Here is a 24,159-nt window from a genome sequence, read left to right as displayed (position 1 = left end):
CTACAGGTGCGTGCCACCACACCCGGCTAATTTTTTTACTTTTTGTAGAGATAAGTTTTTGCCATATTGCCCAGGCAGCTCCGGAACTCCTAGGCTCAAGCAATCTGCCTACCTTGGCTTCCCAAAGTACTGAGATTACAGGCATGAGCCACTGTGCCAGCCTTGAAATTCTTAATAATTTTTGTTTCCCTGAGACAGAGTCTTGATGTGTCACCCAGGCTGGAGTGCAGTGGCATGATCGCGGCTCACTGCAACCTCTGCCTCCCGGGTTCAAGCATGAATTTATGTTTTGAAAGTGTGTCCCCATGGCCAAGGGAGTGCAACATTAAATATCAAATAAAAGAATACCATGACAGGTTGAGAAATTGTAGAAAACAAAAACAAAAAAAAGCTTTGTTCCTGTCCTTTTTTTTTTTTTTTTTTGAGACAAGGTCTCATTCTGTCACCCAGATTGGAGTGCAGTGACTTGATCATAGCTCACTGCAGCCTGAAATTCCTGGGCTCAAATTATCCCTGCCTTACCTCGGCCTCCTGAGTAGCTGGAACTACAGATACACACCACTATGCCCCGCTAAAGTTTTTTATTTTTTGTAGAGACAGGTTCTCCCCTATGTTGTCCAGGCTGGTCTTGAACTCCTGGCTTCAAATGACCTTCCCGCCTCAGCCTCCCAAAGCACTGGGATTACAGACATGAGCCACCATGCCCAGCTTCTTTCTGCTTTTGAGCAAGGGGTCCTGCCTTTTCATTTTGCAGCAGGTCTTGCAAATTATGTAACCATTCCTCATCCCAGGACAAGATACTGGCCGGGTGTGGTGGCTCATGCCTGTAATCCCAGCACTTTGGGAGGTTGAGGCAGGCAGATCACCCGAGCTCAGGAGTTCAGGACCACCCTGGGCAACATGGTGGAACCCCCGTCTCTACTAAAATAAAAAAAAAATTTAGCCAGGCATGGTGGTGCGCACCTGTAGTTCCAGCTACTCAGGAGGCTGAGGCAGGAGGATCGCTTGAGCCCGGAAGGCGGATGTTGCAGTGGGCCGAGATTGTGCCACTGCACTCCAGCTTGGGTTACAGAGTGAGACTGTGTCTCAAAAACAAAAAAGGATACTGAAGGCCCCTTCTCCAAAGACCACCTGCTTTATGGTGGTCTTTGGAGAAAGGGCCCTCAATATTTCCTTAGGCAGTTTCCTTAAGTGATAGAAACAGCTCAGTTTTCCCCATGGAGACAGCATTCCTGTGTGCACCCTCTCTGGTCCCTTCTGCCTAATCCTTTCCTAGGTCTCCAGGAAGGGATGATGGGATGGGATGGGCATGAGGGTGAGGAAGAAGCATGAAGGCACTTATCAATAACAGATGTCACCAGATGGTTTATTGACATCAGGTGGTTTATTGACATTGAAACTCCATGCCCCTTTCACCACAGACCACCTGTTGGTCATAAGGCTATGGTGCCAGCGATCTCTCCCGCTAAGAGAGCTGGCCAGGTCCCAAGGCCTAGTCTCTAGGTATGGAGGACCCCAGAAAGGGGAAGGGGTTGTGATTGAAGGGATACTGCTCTCTGATTAACCGACAGTATGACCATCACATTAGAGTCAGCTACACTGCAGGGCTGGGGTGTGTGGATATCTGTGCTGTAGTCTGGGCTCCGTGGAGAGACGTGTAGGGGTAATGAGAAATCGATCAGCAATGAGAGGTGGACTCTGAGCCACCTCCCTGACCCTGAATCATTGAAGCGAGGAGCAGAGGAGCTCTCGACAAGGGGACAGGGGGATCTGAGGATCCCCAGGGTCTCAGAAGTTGTTATCAATGTTCCAGACGTCCCCGCTAAGCGCATTGGCTGCCCCTTGCAGCGTCCAGGTGAGCAGGGCTAGCTGACGCCGGAAGCGACTCTCCTGGAAGACGGCGGAGGAGGTGGCCCCGGGGGTCCCGGAGCTGTTGGAGCGCAGCAGCCGCAGGTGGTCCAGCAGGGCGCCCAGCGTGTGGTCTCCGCGGCCCATGAAGATGTGGCGGAACGGGGAGTCGGCCGGCGACACGTACTGGGAAAGGAAGTAGAACTCCACCTGCGCAGAGTGGGGGATCAGGTCAGGGTGGGGGGCTCAGGCTTGGGAGCAAAGGCCCGAATCGCACTTCCCGCCAGCCAGCCTTTTTGTTTTTTTCTGTTTTCTTTTCTTTTCTTTTTTTTTTTTTTTTTTGAGACCGAGTCTCGCTCTGTCGCCCAGGCTGGAGAGCAGTGGGGCGATCTCAGCTCACTGCAACCTTCGGGGTTCAAGTGATTTTCCTGCCTCAGCCTCCAGAGTAGCTGGGATTACAGGCGCCCGCCACCACACCCGGCTAATTTTTGTGTTTTGAGTAGAGACGGGGTTTCGTCATGTTGGCCAGGCTGGTCTCGAACTCCTAACCTGAAGTGACCCGCCCGCCTCGGCCTCCAAAAATGCGGGGATTTTCTAATCTAGCCTGGGACCTACTACCTGCTGAATAACTACGAGTTGAAAGCGTCCTTAAGTCCCACCTCCCTTTGGTTGCCCAATCAGGAATAGCCATCCTGTGACGTCACCAGTGGCTAGGTAGGATATGTTCACCAGCTGGGCTTCTCCTGTTTTTCTTTTTCTTTTTGCTTTATTTGTATAATTACTATACCTGTAACAAAACTGCACCAGTTGTGCTTTTTCTTTTACTTGTTTTTTCTTTTCTTGCTTTTTTTTTTCGAGACGGAGACTCGCTGTGTCGCCCAGGCTGGAGTGCAATGGCGCGATCTCAGCTCACTGCAATCTCCACCTCCCGGGTTCAAGCGACCGTCACCACGCCCAGCTAATTTTTGTGTTTTTAGTAGAGACGGGGGTTTCACCATGTTGGCCAGGTTGGTCTCGAACTCCCGACCTCACGTGATCCACCTGCCTCGGCCTCCCAAAGTGCTGGGATTACAGGCGTGAGCCGCCGAGCCAGGCCTCCCCTTCTTTGTATCTCTAGAACCCCTAAGCCTACATGTAGTTCTCCTTAGTCTTCCTTCCTCACCCAGTCGCTTGAATCCAAAAGGCGGAGCTTGCAGTGAGCCGAGATCGCGCCACTGCACTCCAGCCTGGGCGACAGAGCGAGACTCCGTCTCAAAAAAAAAATAAATAAATAAAATAAAATAAATAAAAATAAATAAAAATAAAAACTCCCCTTTGCTCACATCACCTCTCTGCTCAAAAACCTCCCTAATTTCCTTGATGCTAACACCCTTAACATCCAAACTTCTAATCCTGGTGTTCGAGGCTCCCCACGGTTGATTGATAACCCCATTTGGTGCTTCCCTCCCCTCTGCCTCTCCATGGGGCCCCTGTTCTGGCTCTGCTGGTCCACACCCTGCTACCAAGTAAAACCAGACTGATTTCACTGTCACACCCAAATTCTGGGTCTCTCCACCCTGAAATGTCCTCTTTACTTTGCATCAACCCACGTCCTGCCTGTTCTTCAAGATCCAAGTCACAGTCTAAAGCCGAGGTCAGCAAACTTTTTCTGCGAAATGCCAGATAGTAAATATTTTAGGCTTTGCTGGCCTAAATATGCTGCTTTTATTGCAGCTACTTAACGTTGCTGCTATTACACAGAAGTAGCCATAGAGAGCATGAAAACCAATGAGTATGGCCATGTTTCAATAAAACTTTATTTATAAAAACAGGTAGCAGAGGTTCACGCCTGTAATCCCAGCACTTTGGGAAGCTGAGGTGGGAGAGTCGCTTGAGCCCAGGATTTCGAGACCAGCCTGGACAATATCATGAGATCCCATCTCTACAAAAAATTTAAAAATTAGCGGAGTGTGGTGGTGTGTCCTCACAGTCCCAGCTACTCAGGAGGCTGAGGTGAGGTGGGAGGATTGTTTGAGCCCGGGAGGCGGAGGTTGCAGTGAGCCCAGATCATGCTACTGTACTCCAGCCTGGGCAACAGAGTGAGACCTTGTCTCAGAAAAAACAAAAAACAAAAAACAAGCAGCAGTTTCAATTTGGCCAATGGCAGTAGTTCACCAATCCCTGGTCTAGAGCCACAAAATTCACTAGGTCTGACCCAACCCTATTGCAGGCTCTGAAGTCCTGAGTCCTTCCCTCTCCATCCCTGAGCCTGGCCTGAGTAATGCCTTTTTTTTTTTTTTTTTTTTTTTTGAGACAGAGTTTTGCTCTTGTTGCCCAGGCTGGAGTGCAATGGCGCGATCTCGGCTCACCGCAACCTATCTCTCCCGGGCTGAAGCGATTCTCCTGCCTCAGCCTCCTGAGTAGCTGGGATTACAGGCATGCACCACCAGACCTGGCTAATTTTGTATTTTTAGTAGAGACAGGGTTTCTCCATGTTAGTCAGGCTGTTCTCGAACTCCTGACCTCAGATGATCCACCCACCTTGGCCTCCCAAAGTGCTGGGATTACAGACATAAGCCACTGTGCCTGGCCTAAGTCTTGCGTCTAACACACAGGTCCCTTTTATCCCTGGTGGGGACAGGGGTATGGCAACTTTGAAAAGAGGGTATCTTTTTGTCTTCTGGATGCTGACACAGCTGAGGTTAAACCAAGATCTGTGAATGAGAATGAACCATATCCAATCTATTGCCTCACCCCAGGGTCACCCGTGTCACAGTAGAGGAGACAAAGAGAAAAGAAGAGTGAATGCAGAGAGAGATATAAGAAGGAGAGGAGAAGGCCAGATGCAGTGGCTCACCGCCTGTAACCCCAGCAATTTGGGAGGCCAAGGTGGGAGGATCACTTGAGGCCAGGAGTTTGAGACCAGCCTGGGCAATACGGTAAAACCCTGTCTCTACAAAAAATACAAAAATTAGCCAGCCGTCGTGGCATGTGCCTGTACTCCCAGCTACTAGGGAGGTTGAGGTGGGAGGATTGCTTGAGCCCAGGAGGTGGAGGTTGCAGTGAGCAGAGATGGTGCCACTGCACTCTAGTCTGGGCAAGGGAGAATGAGCAAGAGCAATAGGTTTGTAAATGGTCAAGGGGGACAGGTAGAGGGCACAAGCAGGAAAATGCAAGGAGGAGAGAGAACATGAGCCTCCAAGGGGTAGCCATGTTCACTCTGAAAACTGTGAGTGCATGTGCACACGTGACTCTGTGTACACTGCAGTTCCCAGCTCATCCCACACTCACTGAAGACTATCCTGTTTACTATTTTGCCCTGCAGACCTTTCCCCATGGCCACAGTCCCTACTCACCCATTTCTTGAGATCAAAGGGTTGAGGGGTTGAGTTCTTGGAGTGAGGAAATGCAAGGAAGAGGAGGAGTTGGAACTGGAGGTGGGGTGCGGGCTGCAAAGGATTCAAAGCTAAGCAGAAGGGATTGGTGAAGGAATAAGCTCTTAACTTTCACCTGACACCTCCTCCAGGCAGCCTTTCTGGATTTCACCCATTTCATTGCCAGAAGGAAAACAACTCTCTATATTCTGAATATCTTTAGCGTTTTGCACTTCCCAGTCTGTAACCTTGTACTGTGGACAAGTGTGGACATGCTTTTTCTTTCCAGAAGGGTCGAGGAGGCAGTGGGAGCTATAGGAGGGGAGTCAGCGAGGAGAGGTGAGGGAGGGTAAGTTGTCCCAATTCTGCCAGGAGTAAACCAGGCTACTGTGGCTAAAGGGCTGGCCTTCCCTATCCATTTCATCACTTTGATCGCTCGGGTCCTCCAGCCTGACCGATCTATGAGCACTGCGCTTCCAGGACTGGGAAGAGAGCACTCAGAGGACCGGGACTTTGTAGGCGGGGAGAGAGAGGAGCTCGTAGACCGGGCCAGGTCCGGGAGGCGGAGCCCCAGGGGAGGGGCAGGACACTGGGGGCGGGGCGAGAGGGGCGGGGCCTCACCCGCATTATGCGCACGTTGTACATGCGTGTCAGTCGCTCGTCTCTCTCCTCCGAGCTGTAGATCTCCTGCCGCAGCTTCTCCGCCGCCCGGATGTAGTCCCCCCGCGCGGAGTACACCCACTGCAGGGTCAGCCCTCGGGCCTGGGGGCGGAGGCGCGGGCTGGGGCTGGCGGCAGGGGCCAGAACCCGCGCCTAGCGTGGTGACAAGGGCCCCCGCCTAGCATGGAGGAGGGGGCTAGACCTGGCAGGAGGGAGGAGGTAGACGAGGACAGAGTGCTGGGGGTGGGATGAAGGGAGTGGGGAGAAGATCCTGCACCTGCCAGGTTGGGAGATGGCACGTGCTGGGGGCTGGGAGACTGGAGGCAGGGGGTTAAAGGGCTGGATTGCCAGAGAGGACCTAGACCCCAGGGACTGCAGAGAGAAGGGGCCGGATCCCCTGGCCTGGGCAGTGCCTCCCACTCCCAGAGGCCAAGAGCAGGGTGGGCCTCTTGAACCTTGAGGTCCCCAGAGAACTCGTTGAGGTTCCCGATGTGCCTAAGGACGACGTCCCCGTAGCGGCCGAAGTCGAGGGGCAGCAGGCGATCGTGGCTGAGCCGGATGAGGAGCTGCCCTGCGAGCTGGGCCACAGCCTGGGCCACGGCGGGCAGGCGGCCTTGCAACACCTTATGCAGATTCTCATAAGTGTCCTCCTTTGTGTGCAGGAACGGGTAGGCCTGGTCGTCCTGCCAGGACAGGGTGGACGCTGGGGCAGAGGCAGACAGGCTGAGAGACTAGCGCTGTGTCTGGGGCAGGGGGAGGACGTCTCACCTCCACGAAAGAGAACTCAACGGCAGGGACTCCCACAAAGGCCGTGAAGGAATAAGCACTGCTGTCCATGGGTAGCGGCCGAATCCTGGGGGCAGGCAAGTTGGAGGGATCTGTGGGTTCAGGCTCCCCCACATCTCTCCCCAGCTCTTCCTACCCCCACAACTTACACCTCAGCATCCCAGCTGGGATTGGTGAACACCACCTGTTCATAGAGAGTCTGCCCGCTGTGGTTGGGAGAATCCACCTGGGGTTGGGGGGAGGGCACTGATCACGCTCTGCTCCTCCCCCCAACCTACTCCCCTTCACCCTCTATTCCTGGGGTGCTCTTGCCTGTTTCAGGACACTCTCAATGAGACTTGTCAGAAGGGGGCTGGTCTTGGCATGAAACTTGTCATCCCCTGGAAAAAGGGGAGGGGAGGGATGCCAGGCTCAGGGCTTAGCCCCAAAGGCAAGGGTGGACCCCAGGGGGCCAGGTGGTGGCACTGCCCCGGCTCACCCAGCACTGCGTTGTCCAGGCTCACGTACACTACGGCTTTGAGGTGCAGCACACTGAGGTAGCCCTGTGGGTGGGTGACCAGTGTGGAGTGGGAATCCCCCGCCCCCACCTCTCCCCACTGCCTAACGACCTGCCCAGGACCCCACATCACCTCTAGCCACTCTGTGGAGCCCACGCTCCCAAAGTCACCGCCATCCCAGCTGATGAAGAGGAGACTTCTGCGGGGCCGGAAGCCTGGGGGCAGAGGGGAAGGAGGACAGGCTTAGCATAGGCCAAGCAAAGGCCCTCTCTTTGTCTTCTTCTGCCCTGATCCCCCAGGGTCTCTGCTTCTCTGTCTCTCTCTCTGAGATAGGGTCTCACTCTGTCGCCCGGGCTGGAGTGCAGTGGTGCAATCATGGCTCAATGAAGCCTTGACCTCTCAGGTTCAAGTGATCCTCTCGCCTCAGCCTCCTAAGTAGCTGAGATTACAGGCATGCACCACTAAGTCCAGCCAATTAAAAAAAAATTTTTTTTGTAGAGATGCAGTCCCCCTATGTGGCCCAGGCTGATTTTGAACTCCTGGCCTCCAGTGATTCTCCTGCGTTGACCTCCCAAAGTGCTGGGATTACAGGCATGAGCCATCATGTCCAACCCAACATGCTTAATCTTGACACAGACCCATCGACTATGATTATCATTCATATCACTTTTTTCTTTTCTTTGTTTTCTCTTTCTTTTTCTCTCTCTCTCTCTCTCTCTCTCTCTCTCTCTCTCTCTCTCTCTCTCTTTCTTTCGGAGGCTCATTCGGTTGCCCAGGCTGGAGTGCAGTGGTGCGATCTTGGCTTACTGCAAACTCCGCCTCCCAGGTTCAAGCGATTCTCCTGCCTCAGCCTCCCTGGTAGCTGGGATTACAGGCGCCCTCCACCACACCTGCCTAATTTTTGTATTTTTAGTAGAGGGTTTCACCATGTTGGCCAGGCTGGTCTCGAACTCCTGACCTCAAGTGATCCATCTGCCTCGGCCTCCCAAAGTGCTGGGACTACAGACGTGAGCCACCATACCCGGCCTCACTTTCATTTTAGGTGAGGAAATATAGGTGAAGTGACTGGCCCAGGGCCACTCAGGTACAATGTGGATGCCAAGGTCCAACTGACCACTGGCCAGTCTGTGTCCCTCACTGCCTCTCTGCCCTATCCTCCTCGGGTCACAGGTCCACCGCTGCCTAGCCCAGGCCCAGGCCCTGACCCTGACCTTACCGTTGCTCACCATGGAGGAAAAGGTCCGCACCAGCTCCAGGAGTATAGCTGTCCCCACAGCGGATTTAGCTGCTCCTGGGCCCCACGCATCCCTCTGGGCCCCGATGACAACATAGTGATCTGGGGAGGGGATGTTTGGGACACACTTCTGACACTGGCAGTACCCAAAGTCTACCCCCTGTACCCTGGGGGCATCCTCCATCAGCCTGTATCTCTCAGCCCATCACATTTGGGCAACCCCAGCCCTGTAGTCCCTCCAGTCCCTAAAGAGGGCACCTCTCCCCTCTTGGCCCTCCCTGGATGGCACACTCCTTCACCTGGGTGCCTGCGGTCATTCTGGACTTAGAGGGTTTCTGTCACCCAGGCTGGAGTGTGCAGTGATGCGATCATAGCTCACTGCAGCTTCAAACTCCCTGGTTCAAGCCATCCTCCTGCCTGAGCCTTCCAAGTAGCTGGGACCACAGATGTGTGCCACCATGCTCGGCTAAGTTCTTTTGTTTGTTTGTTTGTTTATTTATTTATTTTGAGACGGAGTCTCACTCTGTTTCCCAGGCTGGAGTGCAGTGGCGATCTTGGCTCACGGTAAGCTCCATCTCCCGGGTTCACGCCGTTCTCCTGCCTCAGCCTCCCGAGTAGCTGGGACTACAGGTGCCCACCACCATGCCCGGCTAATTTTTTTGTATTTTTAGTAGAGATGGGGTTTCACTGTATTAGCCAGGATGGTCTCTATCTCCTGACCTCATGATCCACCCGCCTCAGCCTCCCAAAGTGCTGGATTACGGGCTCGAGCCACTGCACCCTGCCAATTTCTTTGATTTTTAAATATTTTGTGAAGACAGAGTCTTGGCTTTGTTGCCCCATCTTCAATTACCTACTTTGATTCTCCACTGCCATCCACGCCCAGCTACGCTTGAAAGGGCCATCTGTCCTATCTAAACTGATCTGATCTCTCTTTCATGCTTGAGTTCCTTCCTTCCTTCCTTCCTTCCTTCCTTCCTTCCTTCCTTCCTTCCCTTTCTTCCCTTCCTTCCTTTCTTTTTCTTTCTTTCTTTCTTTTTCTTTTTTTCTTTTTCTTTCTTTCTTTTTTCTTTCTTTCTTTCTTTCTCTCTCTTTTTGTCTTTCTTTCTTTTTCTTTCTCTTTCTCTCTTTCTTCTTTCTTTCTTTTCTTTTTTTGAGACAAAGTCTTGCTCTGTTGCCCAGGTTGGAGTGCAATGGCACAATCTCGGCTCACTGCAACCTCCACCTCCAGGGTTCAAGCGATTCTCTTGTCTAAGCCTCTGGAGTAGCTGGGATTACAGACACGTGCCACCACGCCCAGCTAATGTTTGTATTTTTAGTAGAGACGGGGTTTCACCAATGTTGGCCAAACTGGTCTCGAACTCCTGACCTTAAGTGATCCACCCGCCTCAGCCTCCCAAAGTGCTGGGATTACAGGCGTGAGCTACCACACCCGGCCTTTGCTTGAGTTTCTATTACAACATCATCCAACTTAGGCTTGCTCACTTCCAGTGCTGGGGAGCTCACTACTGGGCAACAACCCCCATTCCATCACTAGACAGGCTGGAAGGTGAGGTCTCTTCACTGCTGCCACCATCAGACCCAGTTCAGCCTCAACTCGCCAGCTTCCCTCCTCTGGGCACCACTCCTGTCCCCTCTTGGGGCCTCCTGCACCAGCCCCCTATCTTGCCAGGATGTATGGGCAGAAATTCCCCCCAGCCCACCACAAGCTGTGAGTGATACTGGACACACAGCATACCTGGCTCTGAGCGGCCTTCGATGCAGCCAAAGATGTTGTTGATGGGGGTGGAGGTCCTGTGGTTGTTGACCGCTAGCCGCAGTCCTGGCCCGGGGCCCAGGTGATAAGGGGAGCCTAGGAGGCTCCCCTGCCATTCCTGGGGGGCCACAGGGCCTTTGAGCTTCCTGGAGAGGAGGAAGGCAGAAAGGGTTGGAAGTTGTAGAGAGACCCAGAAGAGTTCAAATCACTCTTTTCCTTCTTTCTTTCCTTCCCACCCTTTCTGGCTCCAGATTGCTGCCTCTGGACCCTGCCTAGGCAGGGCAGTGCAGTCAGGGCTGCCTTGGACGGTTCTCAGCTGAGGTAGGTGTGCAATCCAGTGGGAACTTCAGTTGCCAGACAGTGAACCCTGGAGAAAGGCCGTGTCTGTCCAGAAGAGTCACTTTTTTTTTTTTTCTTAAGAGTCAGGGTCGTCAGGGTCTCGGCCAGGCGTGGTGGCTCACACCTGTAATCCCAGAATTTTGGGAGGCCGAAGTAAGCGGATCACTAGGTCAGGAGTTTGAGACCAGTCTGGCCAGCATGGTGAAATTCTCTACTAAAAGTGCAAAAATTAGCCTGGTGTGGTGGTGCACGCCTGTAATCCCAGCTACTCGGGAGGCTGACGCAGGAGAATCACTTGAACCCGGGAGGTGGAGGTTGCAGTGAGCCAAGATTGCACCACTATACTCCAGCCTGGATGACAGAACAAGACTCCATCTCAAAAAAAAAAAAAAAAAAAAGAAGAAGAAGAAGGTCAGGGTCTCTCTGTCTCCCAGGCTGGAGTGCAGTGGTGTAATCATGGTTCACTGCAGCCTTAAACAAGAGTCACCTTTTTCTAGTTCACCCACAGTCACCCTGTGGCCTCGCTGCAGCCTCCCTCTCTCTGCCTCCTCCTCTCCTGGTCCCCAATACTCCCCTCACCTCAGCAGGCGGGAGGCAATGTCTGCAGTGATGGGCTGGGCTGGGATGCTGGGAAGGCCCGATGATGCAACTGGAGGGAACTGGGTTTGATTGAAGGAAGGGAAGCCAGGCGTGTAGGGGTCTCCAGTTCCCAGGTGCACCTGCGGGGAAAGGGGTGCCCACGCAAAGCTGTGAGTTGGGCTTTCAGGAAAAATGAAAAACATGCCAGCCCCATTCTGAGCAAGAAGGTATGGCCTCGGGACCCAGGAACCGCAGGGCCACCCTCCCCAGACTCACATGTCCATACACAGCCTGCTGGCTGGACAGGCTTGGCTTGTGTGGGTCCTGGGAGAAGTCCGCTGGCTCTGGGTATATGAGCACTCCTTGAGCCCCAAAGTCCTGAGCATTGGTCACCTGGGGAGGAAGGTGACTAGAGGACTCCTTCTCCCAGAAAAAAACCAGATTCATAAGGGCAGGAGAAACCAGCAAATGGCAAGGCTTTTGCTTGCAACTGTCCATCCCACGGAGAGGGCGTGGGGCCACCACCTGGCCTGTGTTTTCCCAACCTCAGCAGCTCCTGGGCAGCCCTCAAACCCCACCGGGCCCCATGGTACCCCATATTCCTGTTCCCTTCCCCATCTGATTTCCCCCAACCCCCAATTTGTTCCCAGCCAAAATTTTTTTTCCTTCTGATTCAGTTCCCAGACCAGCCAACATTTTCCTTCTTTCCTTCCTCCCTCCCTCCCTCCCTCCCTTCTCTGTTTCTCTTTCTTTTTTTTTTCTTTTTGAGACAGAATCCTTTCTGTTGCCCAGGCTGGAGTGCAGTGGTGCGATCATAGCTCACTGCAGCCTGGAACTCCTGGGCTCAAGCGATCCTCCCACCCCAGCCTCCAGAGTAGCTGGGACCACAGGCACGTGCCACCAGCCCAGCTAACTAAAATAAAATAAAATAAAATAAAATAAAATAAAGAATTTTTTTTTTTTTTTTTTTTTTTAAGTAGAGAGGGGGATCTCACTGTGTTGCCCTTGAACTCCTGGCCTCAAGCGATCCTCCTGTCTTGGCCTCCTAAAGTACTGGGATTGCAGGTGAGAACCATTGTGCCCAGCTTATATTTTCTTACCATCCACATGTTTCTTTCCTGTCTCCCTCTCACAGCACCCTGAACCATTCTCACTGGCAGTCCGACCCTCCGGTTCCCAGGCCCACGCCCTCACTCTGTCCAGGGGCACTTACCTTCTGGGCGAAGCTGATCACCCCCACGCGCACTAGCAGCAGGCGGCCCGCTGGGTCCACGCCCCTGGCCCGCAGGTCCTGCAGGTCTTCGGGCCGCCCGTAGTGGGCGTACACCAGCTCTCCCTGGGGACAAGAGGACGGTGAGGCACGCTCCCCGCGTCCCAACTCCGAGACCCAGGAAAGGGCTCGTGCAGCGCCCCATCCTAGGAGCGGGCAAGAGGTGCTCACCGTGACGTTGCCGGTGGCGCTGTAGGGGCAGTAGACGTCAGGGTCCTCTAGCGGCAGCTGCTCTCCGACCTTCCCGGCCTCATCGACCCAGTGCAGGGTGTTGGGGTGAGCCCTGGGGAGCGGGGCTGGTGAGCGCCCCAAGCTGCGTCCCCCTCCCGCGCGGCCCCCGCCCGCGCCCACTCACGGGTCCGGGAATTGCAGCCCCACGTAGTGCGTGTCGGTCCACACGTGGTCCAGCTTCTGGCGAGAGAGCGCCGCGCGGATATCCTGAGTCAGAGCGGCCATCCCGGCCGAGCCTGCCACCCGTTCCCGAAGGCTGGTTTGCCTAAGCGGGGAGAGGTGGGGACTTTTCTGAGTGCCCGGAGGAGAGGGAGGGAAGAGGGAAGGATGCCAGAGACGTGGGGTCTCCAGGGTCAGGGGCAGCGAGGGGTTCCTGAGTTTAGGAAAAGAGCGCTCCCTGTGGACGCTTTTTTTTTTTTTTTTTTTTTTTTTTTTTTTTTTTTTTTTTTTTTTTAGTGTGAGTCTCCCTCTGTCGCCCAGGCTGGAGTGCAGTGGCCCACTCTTGCTCTCTGTAACCTCTGCCTTCCTGGCTCAAGCCATTTTCCTGCCTCGGCCTCCCTCCTATCTGGGATTACAGGCAGGTGCCATCATGCCCGGCTAATTTTTGTATTTTTAGTACAGACGGGTTTCACCATGTTGACCAGGCTGGTCTTGAACTCCTGACCTCAGGTGATCTGCCCGGCTGGGCCTCCCAAAGTGCTGGCATTACAGGCGTGAGCCACTGTGCAGGGCCCTCCACAGACCCATTTTCTCCCATCACTACCAGGGCGGCCCCCGAGAATCTCAAGACCTCCCTCTGCTTAAAACCTGACTTCCCATAGCTGGGAGTCCTGCCCATCATCCTGTAGGTTCTTCCCGGCTCAAGCCAAACTCTCTCCCCCTAATCCCGCTCCCTCCCACGTCAACACACACACACACACACACCAGACACCCAAACACTTTTCTCCAAAAAAGCTAACTGGGCAGGCAGAGACCCTCCTCATCTCCCCTATCCTCCAAGTGGGCCTCATGGAGACACTTTACACCAAGGTACCCAGGGGAATCACTGGTTCCTGGGCTCAAGCCATCCTCCTGCCTCAGCCTCCTTGAGCAGCTGGGACTACAGGTGTACACCACCAACCACTGATTTTTAAAAATTTTTTGTAGATAGGAAGTCTTGCTATGTTTCCCAAGTTGGTCTTGAACTCCTGGCCTTAAGTGATCCTCCCAAAGTGTTGGGACTACAGGCATGAACCACTGCGACCCGCCTCATATGTATATTTAAAGGCACACATCAAAAGCATGAGATGAGGTGCTTATGGGGAGGGGAGTGGGGAGGATCACTCAGAGATGAGGCAGGAAAATTAATGGGAAAGGAAGGTCCTTTCACCGACCAATGCGTACACTGTATTATGGTCTCATGAGTACAATCAACTCCATTCTTTACACCCAACCTTAAAAAAAAATCCCTCCAATCTAATGATACTATATTGTTCAAAACACTCCAGTTCTCTCTCTTTCCTCTTAGAATGAAATTCAAAACAGTTAAAGTAGCCAATAAGGCCCTTTAGGGCCTGAGCTACATCCACCTCACCGGCCACGTGGACCGTCTTTCCCTTCCTCCAAGAGGCCACCGTCTTCCATTTCAGACTCTTCGCAAGTGGTGACTCTTGACCTGAATATTTTTTCCACAGTCTCTTTGCCTGGCAAATTACTCATCCTGTCAGTTTGGACTCGTCAGTTCCTCAAGGAAGCCTTCCCTGAACTGCAGTCTAAATCAGGACCCTGGTTATAGTCTTTCCTTACATCCTTTTCTCTCTCTCTTTCTTTCTTTCTCTCTCTCTCTCTCTCTCTTTCTCTCTCTCTCTCTTTCTCTTTCTTTCTTTTTCTTTTTTTCTCTTTTTCTTTTTTTTTTTGAGGCGCAGTCTCACTCTGTCGCCCAGGCTGGAGTGTAGTGGTGCAATCTCGGCTCACTGCAACCTCTGTCTCCTGGGTTCAAGTGATTCTCCTGCCTCAGCCTCCTGAGTAGCTAGGACCACAGGCGCCCACCAACACACTCAGCTAGTTTTGTATTTTTTTTTTTTTTTTTTTTTTTGAGATGGAGTCTCGCTCTGTCGCCCAGGCTGGAGTGCAGTGGCCGGATCTCAGCTCACTGCAAGCTCCGCCTCCCGGGTTCACGCCATTCTCCCGCCTCAGCCTCCCGAGTAGCTGGGACTACAGGCGCCCGCCACCTCGCCCGGCTAGTTTTTTGTATTTTTTAGTAGAGACGGGGTTTCACCATGTTAGCCAGGATGGTCTCGATCTCCTGACCTCGTGATCCACCCGTCTCGGCCTCCCAAAGTGCTGGGATTACAGGCTTGAGCCACCGCGCCCGGCCGTTTTGTATTTTTTTAGTAGAGACGGTTTTGGCATGTTGGCCAGGCTGGTCTTGAACCCCTGGCCTCAGGCGATCAGCCCACCTTCACCTCCCAAAATGCTGGGATTACAGGTGTGAGCCACAGCGCCCGGCCCCTTTTCTTTTCTTTTTTTTGGAGATAGGGTCTTGCTCTGTCACCCAACCTGGAGTGCAGTGGCATGACCATAGCTCACCGCAACCTTGAACTCCTAAGCTCAAGCCATCCTCCTGCTCCAGCCTCCTGAATAGCCGGGACTCTAGGCATGCACCACCACACCGGGCTAATTTTTTATTTTTTTAAATTATTATTATTATTATTGACGTGGAGTTTCACTCTTGTTGCCCAAGCTGGAGTGCAATGGCACAATCTCGGCTCAATGCAACCTCCACCTCCCAGGTTCAAGCGATTCTCCTGCCTTAGCTTCCCAAGTACCTGAGATTATAGGTGCCCGCCAACATGCCCAGCTAATTTTTTTTTTGTAGTTTTAGTAGAGACTAAAAAGGGTGAAACAGGGTTTCACCATGTTGGCCAGGTTGGTCTCAAACTCCTGTCCTCGGAGATCCACCTGCCTTGGCCTCCCAAAGTGCTGGGATTACAGACGTGAGCCACCGTGTCCGGCCAAATTATTATTTTTTTAAGAGACAGGATGTCTCTATGTTGCTCAGGCTGGTCTCAAACTGGGCTCAAGCGATCTTCCCACCTCAGCCTCCCAAAGTGCTAGGCTTACAGATGTGAGCCACCACACTGAGCCTCACATCCTTTGCTTTTCTTTCAAAGCAATGATTTCAGTCGTAATTATGTAGTCGTGAATGATTGTTAGTTTAGTATTGGTTTTCTTCAGTGGATTGTAAGCACCATGAGAACAAAGTTAAACTGTTTTAGTCTCTGTTATCTCACCACCACCTGCTTAGCTTAGCACCTGCCACATAGTAGATCCCCCAAAATATTTATTGGATAAATGAATTAATTATCTCATCATTGTCACCTCCAGTCCAGGCACTCCACTTCCCTGGTCACACCCTGCATCTTTTCTTTTTTTTTTCAGATGGAGTCTCGCTCTGTCGCACCGGCTGGAGTGCACTGGTGCGATCTCAGCTCACTGCAACCTCTGCCTCCCAGGTTCAAGCGATTCTCCTGCCTCAGGCTCCCGAGTAGCTGGGATTACAGGCATGCGCCACCACGCCCAGTTAATTTTTTTTTTTTTTTTTTTTTGAGACGGAGTCTCGCGCTGTCACCCAGGCTGGAGTGCCGTGGCCGGATCTCAGCTCACTGCAAGCTCCGCCTCCCGGGTTCACGCCATTCTCCTGCCTCAGCCTCCCGAGTAGCTGGGACTACAGGCGTCCGCCACCTCGCCCAGCTAGTTTTTTGTATTTTTTTTTTAGTAGAGACGGGGTTTCACCATGTTAACCAGGATGGTCTCGATCTCCTGACCTCGTGATCCGCCCGTCTCGGCCTCCCAAAGTGCTGGGATTACAGGCTTGAGCCACCGCGCCCGGCCAACCCAGTTAATTTTTATATTTTTAGTAGAGACAGGATTTCACTATGTTGGCCAGGCTGGTCTCGAACTCCTGACCGCAGATGATCCACCTGCTTTGGCCTCCCAAAGTGCTGGGATTACAGGCATGAGCCACTGCGCCTGGACTGTATCCTGCATCTTGTCATTACCCACACTCCATCTCTGGAATACTTATCCATTGAGGATCTATTGAACATCTAGTAAGTGCCAGGCACTGTGGTAGGTGCTGGAGACTCTGAGATACATAGGACATATTGTATCAGGAAGTTTTCAAGGTTCCAGAATCCTACTCTCTGAGTAGACTTTGTCAGGTTCCAACTCCCCCAGTTACCCTCGCTGTACCTGCTCTTCAACCCCATTGAACATGACAAATGTCCTATAACTCCACGTCTATCATCTCCCCCCGCTGTCTCTTCCCTCTCCATCCCACCCAGAGCCATGTTTCACTCTTGTTGCCCAGGCTGGAGTGCAATGGCGCGATCTCGGCTCACCGCAACATCCTTGCTCTCTCCCCAAAACTGCTATCCGTCTTTTACCTCAGTGCCGCACCCCGCTTCTAGACCTGTCAAACTATCTACCTGCTCAGCCTGTACCCAGACAACCAAACACTGCTCAAAAAAAAGAAAATATATAGCCCTGAACAGGCTGGGCACCATGGCTCATGCCTGTAATCCAAGAAATTTGGAGGCCGAGGTAGGAGGATTGCTTGAGTCCAGGAGTTTGAGACCGGCCTGGCCAACATGGTGAAACCCTGTCTCTAAGAAAAATACATTAATTGCCGGGCACAGTGGCTCACACCTGTAATCCCAGCATTTTGGGAGGCCGAGGCAGGCGGATCACCTGAGGTCAGGAGTTTGAGACCAGCCTGACCAACATGGAGAAACCCCATCTCCACAAAAAATACAAAATTAGCTGGGTGTGATGGCGCATGACTGTAATCCCAGCTACTCGGGAGGCTGAGCCAGAAGAATCGCTTGAACCCAGGAGGTGGAGGTTGCAGTGAGCCGAGATCGCACCATTGCACTCCAGCCTTGGCACCAAGAGTGAAACTCTGTCTCAAAACAAACAAACAAACAAACAAACAAACAAACAAACAAACCATAAATTAGCTGGGCGTGGTGGCTCACGCCTGTAGTCCCAGCTACTTGGGAAGCTGAGGCACAAAACTCACTTGAAATCGGGAGGCAGAGGTTGCAGTGAGCTAAGATCATGCCACTGTATTCCAGCTTGGGCAACAGAGTGATAAATAAATAAATCCTGTCTCTAAAAAACATAATAATTTTGAAAAAATAAAAATGAAAAATTAAATGGGCGTTGTGGCCCCCCCGGAGTCCCAGCTACTCGGGAGGCTGAGATGGGACAGTCACCTGAGCTTGGGAAATCGAGGCTGCAGTGAGCCTAGATTGCACTCAAAAAAAAAATTAATGTAATTTAATTTAATTTTTTTTTTTTTTTGAGACGGAGTTTCACTCTTGTTGCCCAGGCTGGAGTGCAATGGCACGATCTTGGCTCAACGCAACCTCTGCCTCCTGGGTTTAAGCGATTCTCCTGCCTCAGCCTCCCAAGTAGCTGGGATAACAGGCATGCACCACTACACCCGGCTAATTTTGTATTTGTTTTGTTTTGTTTTTTTGAGACAGAGTCTTGCTCTGTCGCCCAGGCTGGAGTGCAGTAGCGCGATCTCGGCTCATTGCAAACTCCACCTCCTGGGTTCATGCCATTCTCCTTCCTCAGCCTCCCGAGTAGCTGGGACTACAAGTGCCTGCCACCACGCCCAGCTAATTTTTTGTATTTTTAGTAGAGATGGGGTTTCACTGTGTTAGCTAGGATGGTCTTGATCTCCTGACCTTGTGATCCGCCCACTTCGGCCTCCCAAAGTGCTGGGATTACAGGCCTGAGCCACCGCACCCAGCCTGTAATTTAATTTAAAAGCTCTGGGCAGGCTGGGTGCGGTGCCTCATGCCTATAATCCCAGCATTTTGGGAGACTGAGGTGGGAGGATTGTTTGAGGCCAGGAGTTTGAGACCATCCTGGGCAACATAGGGAGACCTCATTTCTACTAAAAAAATTAAAAATTAGGCTGGGCTCAGTGGCTCATGCCTGTAATCCCTGCACTTTGGGAGGCCGGGATGGGTGGATCACCTGAGGTCAGGAGTTTGAGACCAGTCTGGCCAGCATGGTGAAATCCTCTACTAAAAATACAAAAATTAGCCGGGTGTGGTGGCAGGTGCCTGTAACCCAGCTACTCGGGAGGCTAAGGCAGGATAATTGCTTGAACCCGGGAGGTAGAGGTTGCTGTGAGCCAAGATCACACCATTGCACTCCAGCCTGGGCAACAGCGAAACTCTGTCTCAAAAAAAGAAAAAATAAATTAGCTGGGCATAGTGGCACACATCTGAAAAAATAAAGCCCTGAACATTGTTGATTCCACAGACTTAAGGTCTTTCAGCAGGTGAACCCAGCAACATATCAAAAGAGTAATCATACACCTTGATCAAGGTTAGCATTGAGCTCATGAAGATAAGGAAATCTATTAACACAAATTACTATATAAACATTAAAAAAGAGGCTGGCGCGGTGGCTCATGCCTGTAATCGCAGCACTTTGGGAAGCCGAAGTGCTTTGGCAGATCGCTTGAGCTTACGAGTTGGAGACCAGCCTGGGCAACATGGCAAAACCCTGTCTCTACTAAAAATACAAAAGTTAGCCAAGCGTGATGACACGCACCTGTAATCCCAGCTACTCAGGAGGCTGAGGCATGAGAATCGCGTGAACCTGGGAGGCGGAGGCTGTAGTGAGCCAAGACTGCACCACTGCACTCCAGCCTGGGTGACAAGAGCAAGACTCTTGTCTCAAAAAATATATAAAATAAATAAATAAATAAATAAATAAATAAATAAATAAATGTATGTCTCAGTGAGCTAGGAATAAAAGGAAACTTCCTTAATTCATTTTCAAAAGCTGTCTGGAGCACAGCAAAGTTCATTCTTAATGGCAAAGTATTATAAAAGCATTGCTATTAAAGTCAGGAAATAGGAAAAGATACCTTTAACTGCCACTGTTACCTTAAATTAATGTCCTCTCCAATGCAATGAGAAATGAAAAAAAAAAAACTTAGAAGGTATAAGCATTGGAAAACAGAATCTCCATCTTCCACTATTTGTAGCTCAGCTGATCACCTACTTAGAAAATTCAGGCAAATCCGCTGAAAAATTACTCCCCTCCCAAAAGAGGGCTATGGGTGGACCTAGCTTCGGAATCTGCACCCACAAATGCATTTGCTTGCTTGTTTTTCTTTTTCTTTTTTTTCTTTTTTTTTTTGTTGTTATTGTTGCTTGTTTGTTTTTGTTTTGTTTTGTTTTGAGATGGAAGTCTCGCTCTGTTGCCCAGGTTGGAGTGCGGTGGCGCGATCTCAAGCTCCGCCTCCTGGGTTCACGCCATTCTCCTGCCTCAGCCTCCCCAAGTAGCTGGGACTATAGGCACCTGCCACTATGCCCAGCTAATATGTTGTATTTTTAGTAGAAACGGGGTTTCACCGCGTTAGCCAAGGTGGTGTCGATATCCTGACCTAGTGATCCACCTGCCTCAGCCTCCCTAAGTGCTGGGATTACAGGCGTGAGCCACTGTGCCCCACCGTTATTTTGTTTTTGAAACAGAGTCTCGCTCTGTCTCCCAGGCTGGAGTGCAGTGGTGCAATCTCGGCTCACTGCAACCTCCGCCTCCCCAGCTCAGGCAATCCTCCCCCTCCAAGCTCCCAAGTAACTGGGACTACAGGCACTTGCCATCATCCCCAGCTAATTTTTGTATTTTCTTTAGTAGAGACGGGGTTTCGCCATATTGCCCAGGCTTGCTTGCTTGTTTTTCTGATTCCCTAGAATGCGCCTTCTAAGAACCCCTCAGCGCTCCCTGCTACTGCCACAGGTCCAAATCTAGGCGCCTGTGTTAGGCTTTCAAGGCTTTTCTGGGTCTGTCAGGTCTGATATTGGATGCTGGACCCCTCTAATCTCAGACAGTCAGCTCCCTCACCTCCCAAATATGCCACCCTCAGAGCCTCAGTCCCCTGGAACCTCAGCTCCGAATGCCTGCCATCCTTCCCAGGACCGCTGAACAGGGGGACCAGGGAGGCAGATGGGAGGACTCAGGAGGGGGACCCGGACACCAGAGGCCTGGGCGAGGAGGCAGGGAGGCCCAGTCTGAGCAGAGGAGGGGAGGGACACTCTAGAACAGGGTGGGGCAGGGCCATCCCTACCTGATGGTGTCCTCCAGGTGCCCCTCCCCCAGGAACTGCAGGAACATGGCCTGGAGGTCGCTCCAGTACAGTGTGCCCCGGTGGAAATCCAGGTCAGGCTCATAGTTGACGTCCTCACTGACCACCAACACGGAGTCTCCGCATGTCTGGCAGGACCCTCGGAAGGCGACGTAGCCCAGAAGGAAGGCTGGTGGGTGGCAAGATGGGGATTCTCTTTGTGCCCACCTCTGGACCCCCAGCCCAGGCCTTTTACTTCAGGGGAGGGGGACGACTCTCACCCCCAGTGAAGATCAGTAGAGCCGTCAGGACCAGGTAGGGGGCAGCCCTCCGTCCTGCTGCTGCCCAGGGAATGAGGTTTGGCTGCCTGGGTCTAGAGCCCAGGGGCTCAGGGCCCTTCAGCTCCATGGGGCAGAAGTGGGCCAGTGTCTCCTCCCCGTCTTCCTCTTCCTCCTCCAGGTGCCCTTTCTGGGGGCCTTCCACACGCTGGTAGACGGTCTGAGAGGATCTTGGGGACAGTTGTTGCTGTGCAGGCAAGGTGGGCATGAGATCGGGGCAAGAGGCCGGGGGAGTGGGGAGGCATCAGGCAATAATGAGGTCAGTGACTTAAGGGTGTCAAATAAGCATGGTGGCGGGGGAGTGGGGGAGGGACTGAGGGGAGCGGGCTAGAAAAGAGGGGCAGGGGTGGGAAGAAGCGAGGTCAGGACACAGGCCAGGAGGGGCCAGCGTCAGGGGCTTGGGAGGGGGCTGAGGGATGTAGAGAGAAGGCCTAAGGGGTCTTCCCAATCCCACTGGTCTTACCGCTCTCTGGAGTAGACCCCAAAGCCGCTCCATGCTTGTGCCCCCTCCTGAAGCCTGCAGGCTGTCCCCAGTGATAAACCGATAAACCGTTTGTGGGAGCCCCAGGAGGGCTCCTTATCAGCCCTGGCAGAAAGCCTGAGCCAAGGCTGCTCCTTACCACCCCCAAGGGTGGGGGCACAGTCCTGGCCTCGGTCCAACCTTCCAGACGTGGCCCCTGAGTCCAGGCCAGAGCACAAGCGGCTGTGCTCTCCCCTGCCAATCTCTCCACAGCCCCACACCTGCCTGCTCCCTGCAAAACAATCAATTTTTTGACCTTGGGGCGGACTTTGGCCTCCTAGTTCCCATCAGGGGTGGGGGAAGGGGGCCGATAGTGGGGGAGGGGAGAGACATGGGTGCCCCTCCCCTCTCCTGCTTTTACCCCTCCCTGGATCCTGGGGACCCCTTCCTCAGCCCCGCCATGCCCAGGTGGAAGATTCACCCCTAAGACATCTGCCCCTTCCTCATCTGGCTTTCAGGGTCCCCCAGTGCCCAGGTTCTATGACATATCAGCTGTCCTCCCTGCCCTGACACTTGCCCCAGTGGTATTCTAAGCTGGAGTCACCACAGTGGTGTGACTTGGGGGTTTGGTCTGGTGGTGTGCATGTGCGTCTCTTTTGAAAGCTGGTTCTCAGACTCCCTCTGGCTGCTGGAGAAGGAGGGGCACAGGTGGGAGCACATGGTCAGATGAGACCAGCGAGAGCTCCCAGATGGGGGTCCTGGGGTCATGGATCTGTGGGTCAGTGGGGAGGAGTGATCAGAGTCTCTGTCAAGGTGTGGGCAGAGCTGAGTGACCCTGGACAAATCATGGCCCTCCCTGGGCACCAGCCCCTGTTTGGTCACCAAAGAACTTGGATCACGTGGGTTTCTACCTCTTTGGGTTCTGAGGCTGATGAAAGGCCAGTTAGCCTCACTCCAGAAACACATCACAGGCAGGCACAAACTGCTAAACAGGCAGGGGGCACAGGTCCCCAAGCCCTTCCGAGGGCCCCAGGACAAGTAGCTCTCAAGAGGAAGGCTCAGGGTCCCACCAAGTTTCCCTTTGGGGTCTCCCCTGGGTAACATCAACTCCTACTCAGGTCCAGAGAAGTTCCGAGCTGCTGGGATGCACCAGCGCCCTAGGCCCCGCCCCATGTCTGTCACCACCAAGAGCCCCAGGAAGGAAGGCATAGCGCAGCTCACCTGAGCGCAGGTCCTGGGGTGCTCAGGCGCGCTGCTCCCCTGCGACCTGAGGCCTACGCTGAGGCCCCGCCCACCAGGCCCCACCTCCTGCTCCGCTCCCCCAGGCTTCACCTCCTGCTCCACCCACCTCCTGCCACGCTCACTCCAGGCCCCGCCCCTCCGCTGCAGCCTGCAGCCCCTCCCACCTCCCACCACAACTGTTACCCCCCAGCAACACCCCCGACCCTCAGTCTTCGTCGCGTGGCCTCCCCTGGGTCACAACCCCTCGGAAACCTGAGGAATCCATGGCCCCTGGGGCTGTGTCCCAGCGCCCATTGTGGGATCGGCATGGGTGTAGCAGTGACCCTCCCTCCCCTCACCTCCCTCCAGACCCCTCCGCCCACTCCCCACCCCACGGAGGCCAAACTTTTTTTTTCTTAAAACATTTTTACTTCTTTCAACCCAGAAACATCACCATTTACGAAGACAAGAGGGAAAGAGGAGGGGGCGATGTGGCATGGGGTTAAGGGACTTCCAGCTGAGCTTGGGAGCAGGTGCGTGGGGAGGAGCGCCGTCAGGGACACTTTCGCTCCACGCACTGCTTCCCGCCCTCCTCATATTCCTGCTTGGAGATCCACATCTGCTGGAAAGTGCCCTGGGTGGAGGGGGCAATATCAGGGTCAGGGTGGCCTTGGAGGGAGGTGTGGACCGGCAGGTGCAGCCCCTGGGAACCCTCCAACAGGCCCCGACCACCCCTTGGGTTCACATCCCTCTGAAACCTCTCCCCACCTCATCCTCCCCTCCTCTGTCTGTCCCCTTTCATATTCAGAGGGAGAGTATCCTCTTCATATCATTAAATCAATAATTCATTCATTCAGCAAGTATTTATTGAACAGCAGTCTCTGCCCTGAGCTAGGCTCTGCTCCTGAGCTGGGGGGATGGCACGCACAGCCCCGGGCAAGCCAGCCTGCACCCAGCACTCAACACCCCCTACACACACACAGTCCTTCCCCACCAGGTGTCCTCTCCTCACTCCATCAGGGCTTCGGAACACCACTAGTCTCCCTCTTTCCCAAGGAAGATATTCCCTCCACCTCACCATTCCAACACTGTGGCACCCCATCTGAAGCCTTCAGCGTTACAACTTACCCCATGAGGGTTCCTGCAATGAGCATCTCAGAGTGTCCCTTCTCTCTCTATTTTTTAATTTTAATTTTTTAATTTTTAATTTTTTTTTTTTTGAGATGGAGTCTTGCTCCGTTGCCCAGGCTGGAGTGCAGTGGTATGATCTCGGCTCACTGCAGCCTCTGCCTCCCAAGTTCCAGCGATTCTCCTGCCTCAGGCTCCTGGGTAGCTGGGATTACAGGCACCTGCCACCACACCCGGCTAATTTTTGTAGTTTTAGTAGAGACAGGGTCTCACCATGTTGGCCAGGCTGGTCTCAAACTCCTGACCTTAGATGATCTGCCCG

General features: G+C 53.1%; 4 protein-coding genes across 6 annotated transcripts in view; 2 read left to right on the top strand and 2 right to left on the bottom strand.

Moving 5' to 3' along the window:
• Window positions 1–24,159, top strand: part of POP7 (POP7 homolog, ribonuclease P/MRP subunit) — a 123,240-nt gene that overhangs the window by 30,233 nt on the left and 68,848 nt on the right. The gene's annotated exons all lie outside the window — the stretch shown is intronic.
• GNB2 (G protein subunit beta 2) overlaps window positions 1–24,159 on the top strand; it is a 92,335-nt gene that overhangs the window by 30,549 nt on the left and 37,627 nt on the right. The window lies entirely within an intron of this gene.
• Window positions 1,366–22,774, bottom strand: TFR2 (transferrin receptor 2). 2 transcript variants are annotated; one of them, XM_050783680.1, is made up of 19 exons: window positions 22,710–22,774; window positions 21,492–21,780; window positions 20,972–21,215; window positions 20,694–20,880; window positions 12,678–12,818; window positions 12,494–12,605; window positions 12,266–12,388; window positions 11,329–11,445; window positions 11,053–11,192; window positions 10,117–10,280; window positions 8,361–8,480; window positions 7,277–7,359; window positions 7,126–7,189; window positions 6,960–7,027; window positions 6,797–6,873; window positions 6,630–6,714; window positions 6,317–6,544; window positions 5,823–5,963; window positions 1,366–2,058 (listed from the first exon to the last, which is right to left on the bottom strand). In XM_050783680.1, the coding sequence occupies exons 2-19, from the start codon at window positions 21,522–21,524 to the stop codon at window positions 1,789–1,791; spliced, it is 2,397 nt and encodes a 798-aa protein (XP_050639637.1). In that variant the 5' UTR covers window positions 21,525–21,780; window positions 22,710–22,774; the 3' UTR covers window positions 1,366–1,788. The 2 variants fall into 2 exon arrangements, with proteins under 2 accessions (XP_050639637.1, XP_050639638.1); XM_050783681.1 differs by lacking the exon at window positions 11,329–11,445 and having other exon boundaries at window positions 22,710–22,733.
• ACTL6B (actin like 6B) overlaps window positions 23,116–24,159 on the bottom strand; it is a 41,776-nt gene continuing 40,732 nt past the window's right edge. For both annotated transcript variants that reach the window (XM_050783736.1, XM_050783737.1), the window contains one exon: window positions 23,116–23,343. In XM_050783736.1, coding sequence (XP_050639693.1) covers window positions 23,263–23,343 — 81 coding nt within the window. In that variant the 3' untranslated portion in view covers window positions 23,116–23,262. The remainder of the gene's footprint in view (window positions 23,344–24,159) is intronic.

This window comes from Macaca thibetana, chromosome 3 (genome assembly GCF_024542745.1).
Source record: "Macaca thibetana thibetana isolate TM-01 chromosome 3, ASM2454274v1, whole genome shotgun sequence".
Taxonomy (NCBI): domain Eukaryota; kingdom Metazoa; phylum Chordata; class Mammalia; order Primates; family Cercopithecidae; genus Macaca; species Macaca thibetana.
The sequence above is the reverse complement of the archived record's forward strand: the minus strand, read 5'-3'. Positions and strand labels throughout refer to the sequence as shown.